The following is a 12500-nucleotide window of genomic DNA, read 5'->3' as shown; positions in this document are numbered from 1 at the left end:
TTCCTCTCTCTCCCCTTTGTGCTATCTAAAGTTCCTCCATTCCTCCCATGCTCCCCCACCATCACCATTATGAGTCAGCATCCCCATGTCAAAGAAAACACTCAGCCTTTAGTTTTTTGGGATTAGCTTACTTCACTTAGCATGATATTCTTTACCTCCACCTGCAAATGCCATGATTTTATTCTGTTTTAATGTTGAATAATGTTCTATTATGTATATATATCAAAGTTTCCCTATGCATTCATCTATTGAAGGTCATCTGGGTTTGATCCACAATTTATCAATTGTGAATTGTGCTGCTATAAACATTGGTATAGTTGTAGTATGCTGTATTTAAGTCCTTTGGGTTTAAACTGAGGAGTGGGATAGCTGGGTCAAATGGTGGTTCCATTCCCAGTTTTCCAAGGATTCTCCATACTGCTTTCCATATTGGCTGCACCAGTTTGCAGTCCCACCAACAATGTATGAGTGTGCCTTTTCCCCCACATCCTCACCAACAATTATTGTTGTTTGTATTCTTAATAGTTACCATTCTGACTGAAGTGAGATGAAATCTTAGAGTAATTTTGATTTGCATTTCTCTAATTGCTAGAGATGTTGAACATTTTTTTCATATGTTTGTTGATTGATTGTATATTCTCTTCTGAGAAGGGTCTGTTCAATTCCTTGGCCCATGTATTGATTGGGTTATTTTTTTTTGATGTTAGCCAAAGCATTTCTTAGCAAGAAGAGTGAAGCTGATGGCATTACTATTCTAGACCTTAAATGCCGCAGTCAGGCTGCAGCAAAATAGCTGGGGGGTGACGAGCAACTTGTGCACATTGTTACAGCAGGAGTAGGAGCCGTTTATTGTAGGACAACAGAGGTATTTATACATTCCACACAGCTTATCTTAATTAACAGCAGTCAACCAATAAGGAATCTCCACACTTAGTGGCTCGCTGGCGTTACTTCACAAACCACTCCCTCTGGCATTTTGCCAGGCGCCATCCAGACTTGTTTACAGACTCTAACACTTAAACTATACTACAGAGCAATAGTAACAAAAACAGCATGGCATTGGCACCAAAATAGACCTGTAGACCAATGGTACAGAATAGAGGATGCAAAGACTAACTCACATCACTATAGTTATCTTATATTAGACAAAGGCGCCAAAAATGTACATTGGAGAAAAGATAGCCTCTTCAACAAATGGTGCTGGGAAAACTCGAAATCCACATGTAATAAAATGGAATTAAACTTCTGTCTCTCACCATCTACAAAATTCAACTCAAAAATGGATCAAGGACCTGGGAATTAAACCAGAGACCTTGTGACTAATGAAAAAAAAGTAGGCCCAAATTTTCATCATGTTGGATTAGGCCCCAACTTCCTTAATAAGACTCCTATAGCATAAGAATTAAAACCAATAGGGCTGGGTTTGTGGCTCAGCAGTAGAGTGCTTGCCTAGCATGTGTGAGGCCCTGGGTTCGATCCTTAGCATCACATAAAAATAAGTAAAAATAAAGGTATTGGGTATAACTACAACTAAAAAAAAATTTTTTTTTTCTTTAAAGAATTAAAACCAAGAATCAATAAATAGGATGGATTCAAACCAAAAAGCTGCTTCTCAGCAAAAGAAACAATCAGTGAGGTGAATAGAGAGCCTACAAAATAGGAGCAAATCTGTACCACAAGCACATCAGACAGAGCACTAATCTTTAGGATTCATAAAGCATCTTAGTTTTCTTGTAGTAGCTCTTTTATGCACTCTGATTTTCCTGCCTTCCTCTTTTCCTCATAAGGACACTTTTGATTACATTCAAACCCCCCCCCCCCATTCACAACAATGTCTCCATATGAAGATCCTTAATTTAGTCACTAGCAAAATAAATCCCTTTTGCCACACAGGGGCTTTAGATGTAGTCTTAAGGGAAAGGAGGAATTATTGTCTACTAACAAGCACATTACCAAGTTAGGACCCTAATTTTTTTTTTTTTTTTTTTTTGTGGTACTGGGGATTGAACCCAGGGCCTTGTGCATGGACTCTAATTTTTAAAATCCCATCTTACCTACTAGTCAGTTTGGTTAAGTGAATTTTCATTTTTATATTTCAATTCGTGTAAAAGGAGTTATATAATTTATTTTTTTGACAAACTGAGAACTCAAGGTGAGGTTTATTTGGAAAAGTTAAAAAAATAAAGGTTAGAAAATGATTTCTAAAATTTTAAATATATGTAGATATAAGAATTTTTCTTTTTAAACTCTTTAAACTTAGAAATCATATAATGATGGGATTATTTAAAAAAACATTCTTTTTCAGAGAGCTTTGTTCACTGCATTAATTTCTTTCAAAAATCAGTTCCTTCGTTACTTTCATGTTTTGTTAAAATGGTAGTGTTTCTTTGAAGGAACAGATTGTTGCTTATAATTATTTTAAAACTAATTGCAAACTATAGAAAGTTTCTGTACTCACAGAATATCTAGCAGATTTGAAACTTTTGCCTTTTTGCAAAAGGAAATTTTTAATTTAGCTCTAAGTAGTCATTCCTTAAAGCTTTATGGAAGTGATGTACAGTGTCTCCATTTTAAAGGTCTTTCTTTTTAAAACAAAAATTTACCACAATTCATCTGGTAGTAGATAAACTACAGTATGTTGTAGAATATTGAAAATGAAGGGATGAGTGAACCTTGTCTGCTAGTCCCTATTTCGTGTAGGATTCCTAGTCTTCCATCAGGATTTCTCCATGCAGGTCACCCTCTGAAATGTAAATCACCTGACATGAGCCAAGAGAGATATGGTTGTCAGCCTGCAACATTAGTAAAGCATAATTTTAAAAAAATATTTATTTTTTAGTTGTAGTTGGACACATCACCTTTATTTTATTTATTTATTTTTATGTGGTGCTGAGGATTGAACCCAGGGCCTCGAATGTGCTAGGTGAGCGTTCTGCTGAGCTACAACCTTAGCTCATAAAGCATAAATGAAAAAAAATTTATTCTAATTTGTTGTATATGACAGCAGAATGCAATTCAATTCATATTACACAAATAGAGCACAATTTTTCATATCTCGGTTGAACATAAAGTAGAGACACACCATTTATGGTTTTATACATGTACTTAGAGTAATGATGTCCCTCTCATTCTACTGTCTTTCCCACCCCCATACCCCGTCCCTCCCCTTTGCCTTATCTAAAGTTCATCTATTCCTTCTATGCTCCACCCACATTGCCATTATGAATCAGCATGTATGAGAAAACACTTGGCATTTGGTTTTTTGGGATTGGCTTACTTCACTTAGCATTATATTCTCCAACTCCATCCATTTACTTGCAAATGCCCAGATTTTATTCTTTTTTAATGCTGAGTAATATTCCATCGTGTATATATACCACATTTTCTTACCCCATTCATCTACTGAAGGGTATCTAGATTGGACCCACAATTTAGCTATTGTGAATTGTGCTGCTATAAACGTTGAGGTGGCTGTGTCCCTGTAGTACATTGTATTTAAGTTTTTTGGGTATAAAGTGAGGAGTGGGATAGCTGGGTCAAATGGTGGTTCCATTCCCAGTTTTCCAAGGAATCTGCGTACTCCAGATTGGTTGCACCAATTTGCAGTCAAAGCATAATTTTTTAATGGGAGTTTTAGATTAAAAATTTAGCAAAGTTTCTGTAGAATCATCCAGATTGACTGAGTTATATACTGACTTGTATAGCTGCTCCCTTTCCCTTGTTATTCTGGTCATCATTCAAAGTTCTGCCCATTAACATTCATTGATATATATTTAACTTCTCTATTGGGACCTTGTGAAAGGCAGAGTAGTAGTTCACATTTCATAGTATATCTCATTGCTGTATTCCGAGGACATAATAGTTACCACTAAATAAGTGAATGAATTAATAGCAAATGCTCAGTAAATGGTTTTTATGTGTGATGTGTTAGGCTTTATGTCTTTTTCTGCTTTCCAAACATTTGGTTTTAAGAAGTGATTATTATAGTTTTAGAGACTGGAGAGTTTATGTAATTTGCCCAAGGAGATGAAAGTTAGAGCATGAAAGAATTTTTCTTTTGGAGAGTTATTTTTATTTTGAATAAGAAATTTCTGTCTCCCCCTAATCCCTCCTCTTTTTGTGTTAGTGATTGAACTCAATGTTGCTTAACCACTGAGTCACATCCTCAACCCTTTTATATTTTATTTTTTAAATTTTGAGACAGGGTCTTACTGAGTTACTGAGGCTGGCTTCGAACCTTGATCCTCCTGCCTCAGCTTCCAGAGCTGCTGGGATTATAGGTGTGAGCCACCACACCTAGCTAGAAGTATATCTCTTAATAGAATAAGAAAAATAGTATGAAAGATATAAAGGAAGAGGTCTCATTTTCACTGATAAACGTATTTCCTTTCTCTTTTGTCCTGTTTCTTATAAGTAATCTCTCTTATTTATCCATTTATTTATTTTTCGTGGTGCTGGGGATTGAACCCAGGCATGTGAGGCAAGCACTCTACCAACTGAGCTATATCCCCAGCCCCCAAGTAATCCCTTTTTATCAGTTTCTTGTGACTTTTCCTGTGGTTCTTTATGCAGGAACAAAGAAAAATATGTTTTTTGTTTTGTTTTGGGTGCTGGGTATTGAACTCAGGGCTTTATGTATACTGGGCATGAGCTCTGCCGCAGAGCTGTACCTGCAGCCCCTATATGTTCTTTGTTGTTGTTGTTTGTACTCTTGTTTGTATTGAACCCAGGGGCACTTCACCACTGAGCCATATCACCAGTCCTTTTTATTTTTAATTTTGAGACAGGATCTTGCTAAGTTGCTGAAAGATCTTGCCAAGGTTGCTGAGGGATTGCCTTGAACTTGCTATCCTCCTGCCTCAGCCTCCTGAGTCACTGGGATTTTAGGCAAGTGCCACTATACCAAGCCTTATATATTACTATTTTTGCCTTTTCCTATATAAAAAGTTTCATACTACATTTTTTTTAACTTGTACTTTTTATTTTACGTTCACTTTAAAAAAAATAGACTTTAGTTTTTAGACAGGTGTAGATTTACAGCAAAATATGGCAGAAAGTACAGAATTCTTGTATATTCCCCCTGTCTCTGATTTGGATATGAGGTATCCCCCAAAAGCTCATGTTAGTGCAGGAATGTTCAGAGGTAAAATGATCAGATTATAAGAGCTGTGACCTAATCTGTGGATTAACTCTTGATGGACTAATGATTACTGGGTGGTGGGATGTAGCTAGAAGAATTAGATCATTGGGGTGGGGTGATTGTGCTCTTGGGAATTTTTTGGGAATTCTTGTCCCCAGCTCTCTTTCTTTGCTTCCTGGCTGCTATGAGCTGAACAGCTTTCCTTCCCATTCCCTTCTGCCATGATGTTCTTCTGCCTTCTCTCAGGCCTAGAACAATGGAGTCAGCTGAACATGGACTGAACTTATGAGACTATGAGCCCCCCAAAACTTTTTTCTTTTAATTAGGTCTTGTCAGATATTTTGATCACAGTGATATCGCCAGTTATCTGTGACGAGTCCTACTTCTCCACATGTTGAAATTTGAACATTAGAGAAGCACGCCAAGGCAAGCATATGAAGCAGGATTTATTTAAAAAGGGGTAACATAGACTTCTCCCACTAGGGAGAAGGGGGCTATAGCTGGTATCATGGTATCCCAAGAAGCAAGGTGTTCTACCCTTTTTATAAGTCCTAGGCTTCCTTTGTTCTCCTGCCTTTCCCCTCTTATCTTTCTCCTTCCTGCGTATGTGACTAGGCCCAGGAATGTTCAGTGGGATGGCCAAAAGGTGGGAAATAGGTGGGCTGAAGGGGGAAGGGTAGGATGGAGTAGACAAGGACATATTAACAACCTTATAGCTCCCTGTAAGGAGGGGAATTTCTGGGATGGTTACCTTGGCAACAGGTTGGAGCAGGGGCAGGTTCTTGATAAGATCCCTCAGGGGACAGTCTCCAACTTCCCAGACACACTCAAAATTGGCCTCCTTGACCCGACTGATTTATAACTATTTACACTGACTGCTGTCTAATTCTGGCTTCAACCGTAGTGTAAAACTGATTTTATACAGTCCTCCTGCTTTTCTATCAATATCCCACATTAAAATAGTGTATTTGTTATAATCAGTGATCCTACATTGACACATCGCTCATAGTTCATAGTTTGCATTAGAACTCACTGCTAGTGTTGTACATTCTCTGGCTTTGACAAATGTATAGTGTTAGTTCCACCATTATGGTATCATAGGGTGATTTCAGTACACTAAAAATTCTCTGTGCTCTACCTATTTGTTCCTCCCTCCCTCTAACCCTTGGCAACCACCAGACTTTTTATTTTCTCCATAGTTTAGCCTTTTCTAGAAGCTGTATAGTTGAAACTGTAGAGTAGAAAACATTTTTTAGATTGCCTTTTTTTCATTTACTAATATGAATTGAAACTTCCATGTCTTTTTTTTCTTGTTTTCATGTCTTTTCTTGACTTGATAGCTCATTTATTTTTTATCACTGAATGATATTCTATTGTCTAGATGTACCACAATTTATCCTTTCACCTTCTGAAGGGTATCTTGGTTGCTTCCAAGTTTTGGCAGTATGGTATAAAGCTGCCATAAATATCTTTTTGCAGGTTTTTGTGTGTATATAAATTTTCAGCTCATTTGGTTAAATACCAATGAACTTGATTGCTAGCTTGATGGAATGGTAAGAGTATATTTCTGATTGTGTCAAACTGAGCCAGGCAAGTTGGTGCATGACTATAATCCCAGCTGCTCTGGAAGCTGAGGCAGGAGGATCACGAGTTTGAGGCCCACCGGGGACCCTGCCTCAAAATAAAATTTAAAATATCCAAAAAACAGAAAAAAGGGCTGGGGATGTAACTCAAAGGTAGAATGCTGTTGGGTTCAATCCCCAGTACTTTCCCTGCACCCCAGATTGCTTAATTGTCTCAAAGTGACTGTTGCAGTTCGTATTCCTACCAGGGTGAATGAGACTTTCTGTTCTTCCCTGCATTCTTCAACATTTGGTATTTACATGTGTTGTTAGATTTAATGTGTCCTGAACATCTTTTCTGATTAGCATATAGAGCACTTCTGCCTTTTTGAATATAGAAGGCTACTGTGAATGTGCTGTAGTTTATTTAGTTTGTCCTTTATTGATGGCCACTTGTTATTTCTGATATTTTCCTTTGGTAACCAACATGCACTGACCTTCAGTCACTTCAGTTCCACGATTTAAAAGAAAAAAAAAAGGGTTTTGGTGTTTGGCCTAGTGGTGAAGCACCCCTGGGTTCAATATCTAGTACCAAAAAAAGTAATTTGCATTTCTTTTTCTGTTTATATTTTGAGATTATGTTTTGGAACTGTTGAAATATTAGGAAGATTAATTCTTCGTGATATGAATTGCAAGTGTTTTTTGTTTATCCTTTGACTTCATAATGCCATGGGTTTGATTCTGGTTTGTCCACACTTTTTTTTTTTTTTTTTTAATTTTCTGGTATTGCAGATTGAATCCAAGGGTGCTCTACCACTGAGCTATACTCCCAGCCCTTTTTATTTTATTTTGAGGCAGGGTCTCAAACTTTAAATCCTCTTACCTCAGCCTCTGAGTTGCTGGGATTACAGGTGTGGGCCACTGTGCTAGCTTACTTAATGCTCTGATCACTATCATATCATTGTGCTCTCTAAAATAATATATGTTCTATATTCCTGAAAAGATTTATTTATGCATAACTTTGACTTAATGCATCACTTTGACTTAATGCATCTAGCATTTAAAAACTCTTCTAATGATAACTTCTTCCTTCAATAGACACGGCATCAGCGAGGAGATACACATCCTCTAACTTTAGAAGAAATTTTGGATGAAACACAGCATTTAGATATTGGACTCAAGCAGAAACAATGGCTAATGACTGAGGTAAGAATATTTTTTTTTTAAATATTTTCCTTTTTAGTTGTAGATGGATGCAATGACTTTATTTATTTTTATTGGTGCTGAGAATTGAACCCAGTGCCTTACACATGCTAGGCGAGTGCTGTACCCCTGAGCCATAACCCCAGCCTCAAGAATAGTCTTAAAAATATTATGAAAAAAATTAGTTGGTCCCAATGTCTTGGGAAACTGAGGCAAGGGGATCGCAAGTTCACACCAGCCTCAGCAATTTAGCGAGGCCCTAAACAACTTAGTGAGAATTTGTCTCAAAATAAAAAGGGGTGGGAATGTGTCTCAGTGGTTTAGCACCACTGAGTTCAATTCCTTGTAAAACCACTCCCCACACACACTTGTTACAAAAGTAGATTACCAAGTGATGGTTGCTGTAAGTGCTATTTTGTTTGTTTTTGGCATTGCTAGGAATTGAACCCAGGGCCTTTCATATGCTAGGAAAGAGCTCTACCACTGAGCCATGACCATCTGATAATGCTTTTTAGTTTTCTCTTAAAATAAGTGTTTGTTTTGTTTCTCTTAAAAGAGTCTTTGTTTTATTCACCAGACATCATATATATATCTTTCTTTTTGGGGGACAGGATCTTGCCATATTGCTAAGGTTAGACTTGAACTCCTGGGCTCAAGTGATCTGCCATTTTAGCCTCTTGAGTAGTTGGGACTACTGGTGCATTCCACCACCTCTGGTTAAACATACATGTTTCTAAATTGTTTGACTTGTTGATTTTCTTGTAATTTTTTGTAACTATTTGTTTAAATTTTTTTTTTTTTTTTGGTACTAGGGGTTGAACCCAGGGATGCTTTACCACTGAGTTACATCCCCATTCTTTTTTATTTTTTATTTTGGGACAGAGTCTTGCTAAATTGCTGAGACTGATCTTGAACTTGCAATCTTCCTGCCTCAGCCTCCCAAGTCACTGGTGTTGTAGGTGTGCCCCACTGTGTGTGATGTTTAAAAAAATTTTTTTCTTTAAATTTTTAGTTGTAGATAGACACAAGGCCTTTATTTCATTAATTTATTTATTTTTGTGTTGTGCTAAGGATCAAACCCAGTGCCTCACATGTGCTAGGAAGGTGCTCTACCACTGAACTATAGCCTCAGCCCTTAAAAATTTTGAAGACTAGCAAAAGTTTTGAAGAAGTCAGTATACCAATTCCACTTTCATTTTTACAGAATAACTGGTTTATTTTGAATTGCTAAATTTATAATTTGTGTGCTTGTAAATTATATTTTTGTTTTGGGAAATTTAAAGCATTAGGTACCATAGGGATAGCAAGATGCTTTGTACTACTACTATTACTATTATGGCTTGATATTTAAATTATTACCTCTAGAAAGTTACTTAGAAAGATGATTATGTATGAATATTGTGTATGAACATACATCCATCCTTGTGGGTAACTCTAGTACTGTTGATGGTGGTAATTTGGAAATGAATAGCACTTTGTATTATTTATTTTTATGGAGGTGGGGGATATGAGTAACATTTTAAACATTCAGATAGTTGCTTCTTTTGGGCTTATATATTAAATGACAACAAAGGAGACTACTTTCCAGGACCAGTAAGATTCTAAAAGACCAAATGTAAAATTCCTAAAATATAATTCAGTTAAATTTATTTTACAGCTCTTCATTTTCATATTTATTTTTTAGTTATAGGTGGATACAATGTCTTTATTTTATTTTTATGTGGTGCTGAGGATCCAACCCAGTACCTCACGCATGCTAGGTGAGCATTTTACCTCTGAGCCACAACTCCAGCCCCCTCATTTTCATAATATTAAATGAACCAGTTAATCATTGAAGTACTTGGTCTTTTAGAAGCTACTAGGCTATTACCAGAAAAATAACTGTCAAGATTTTTAGCCTCAAAGTATTTGGTCTAAATCAGCTTGCATGAATGTTGCATAATGGTAGTAGATATTAGTGGTGTAGAATAATGGTAACCCACATTTAAAATTGCTGGTTTATCTAATACGGAAATTTCATGGACTTGCCAACATAAAAGATTATTTTTATTATATTGTTATTTTATTCTCTCTCCTTTCTGCATTTCTTCTCTTTCTCCTTTCAGGATCAGACTGACAGCTGCAGAAGAAAATAAGTAAAGTTGCTCTTTCTTGGAGAGCTTTCCTTCTGCTATTAGCTGTATAAAACAACTGAGTAGGAGCATAATTATATTCAGTAATTCCTGCATTCTTACTCAGTTTCATTCTCAAGCTGGCATTATAGGTAAAATTCTTATATGTACCAGTCTGGTTCTTTTTAGTTCCTTCCACAGCTGCTAATGCCAGTGATAACCAGGTGAGGAGGACTGACTATTGCTTTGTTCATCCCAGAGTAATGTTTCTCATGTTGCATATATATACTTTGGAGGTGGGATGGGTAATACCCAGTTCACTTTGTCTATTAATATTAATAGGTGTTTTATTTTTATTTTGTCTTCCACAAGAATATGGGTTCAGTTTTCTTCAAAACTCTTAGGATAAGATGGTTTATTTCTCTTCAAAAAATGTATATAAATAGTACACATATGAGGTTTCCTTTTGTTGATATGCTCAAATGGTGTCATTGTTACAGGCATTAGTCAACAATCCCAAAATTAAAGTAGTAGATGGGAAGTATGCCTTCAAGCCCAAGTACAACTTGAAAGATAAGAAGGCCCTACTTAGGCTCTTAGATCAGCATGACCAGCGAGGATTAGGAGGAATTCTTTTAGAAGACATTGAAGAAGGACTGCCCAATTCCCAGAAAGCTGTCAAGGTAACCTCTGTTTTCTTTCTGTGTCTTAATAGAAAAATGTTTTAAAATATTTTTAAAAAATATATTCTTGGTTTTAACTTTAAAATATTTAAGTCATTTTTAAAGCCTCTATCATTCACGCACGTGTGTGTGTGTGTGTGTGTGTGTGTGTGTTTATAGCCACTCAGAGACTTGAAATATGTGTTGTGCCATAGAGCAGGAAAGAGGGTAGCCATCTTTGTGTAACTTAGCTCTCTTTTGTTGCTATAGTAGTATGATTATTTGATTCTTCAGAATATTTCTGAAAATTTTTCCTCAACGATATTAGTGTTCTTTGTCAAGTTGTGTTTGTAATCAAGAGCTCCTTCAACAATTCTAGTAGACATTGCATGAAAGCACAAAAGCATTAGTTGAATAGGCTGGCTGTTCGGTATGCTGAAGTTGCTGTCAATAAAAGTTATACTGATGTATATTACATATGAGCAGCATATGACAAATCCATTCTTTTCTTTTAGCCTTAACTCTTCTTCTTGGAGCATTTTTATTCATGAGTATTTTAAGGCAGCAAGAGATTTGGGCAGAATTTTTACCTCTGATCAAATTTATTTATATAGAGTTTCCTACTTTCACTTTCCATGTGGTTGCCCCATTCTCTGTTTTCTGGTTCTTCTCTCTAGACACACTGAGGATTTTATTGAGTTTTAACTGCAGATTGGCTCTTTCTTCCTCCATTTTCTGCCTGCTTTTGGTTGACCTCAGTTCCTTTTGGTAGTTTGATTTTTAAAATATTTTAAGGGTTTTATGGTGATTTCTGTTGGAGGATTGGTCCTTTAGGAGCTACTTGGCCTCGCCAGTAGAAGAACCCTCCTAAGATTTTTAACTTAAAATATCTTAACTTAATCTATACAAATGTGAAAAGTGACATGTCACAAAAGTTGATAAATTATGAACTTTAAGAGCATGTTGAAAAGTAAAGCTACTGAATCTAAACTTTTAAGACTATATGTTTCCTGCTCCACTCTTTCTCTTATTTTGATAGTGGCCAGTATTACTATACATTAGACTTTTTATTCTAATGTGGCAGTGCTATAATCCGATAATTCCTTAATTTTGTGATGTAAAGTCACTTTGATACTCTATTTTCCCTGGTTCTGTTCCCTTAGGATTACAGCTGAAAGGGTTATAAAAAGTACATAGTCTGTTCTTATTTTAAAGCAGGATTGTTTGAAACCCAGAATTTCAATTCTGTTTTTAAAAATATAAAGCTATGGGGATTGGGGATATATAACTCAGTTGGTAGAGTGCCTGCCTTGCATACACAAGGCCCTGAGTGTTCTATCCCCAGCACCCCCTCAAATATATGTATGTACACACACACACACACACACTCACACACACACACACACACACACACACACACATAAATATAAAGGTGTGTTCTATCAAGGAGTTTTTTGGCATACCTAAGCTAAATCCCTTGTGCATTGTTTCTCTTAAGTTCCTTTTAGAGATGGAAGATAATTATTCTTCATTGTTGATCATACAGTGCTTTGAAGAAATGTATGATATAGTGCTAGCAAAGAGCACAAAGGTTTGTGGAAAAGCAATAAAACAAAAGAAGGAAGAAAACTAGTGACTATTCAGATTACTCATCCCTCAGTATTTGTTATTTGGGGGTTTTCTGACTGCCAGCATAGTCCTATTCAGCTAATCTGTATTTGTGATGTGATACATTAATTTTAAAGATGATGTATTGAATGATCTATATTGTTCTTTTTTAAAATTAAAAGTAAGTTTAATTGTGGTAGAAAACTTATAAAAT

At 36.2% G+C, this 12500-nt stretch overlaps 1 protein-coding gene across 1 annotated transcript in view; it reads left to right on the top strand.

Moving 5' to 3' along the window:
• Positions 1–12500, top strand: part of Gtf2e2 (general transcription factor IIE subunit 2) — a 76284-nt gene that overhangs the window by 35629 nt on the left and 28155 nt on the right. The window contains exons 4-5 of the mRNA XM_026414050.2: positions 7801–7908; positions 10517–10699. Coding sequence (XP_026269835.1) covers positions 7801–7908; positions 10517–10699 — 291 coding nt within the window. The remainder of the gene's footprint in view (positions 1–7800; positions 7909–10516; positions 10700–12500) is intronic.

This window comes from Urocitellus parryii, chromosome 14 (assembly GCF_045843805.1).
Source record: "Urocitellus parryii isolate mUroPar1 chromosome 14, mUroPar1.hap1, whole genome shotgun sequence".
Taxonomy (NCBI): domain Eukaryota; kingdom Metazoa; phylum Chordata; class Mammalia; order Rodentia; family Sciuridae; genus Urocitellus; species Urocitellus parryii.
The sequence above is the reverse complement of the archived record's forward strand: the minus strand, read 5'-3'. Positions and strand labels throughout refer to the sequence as shown.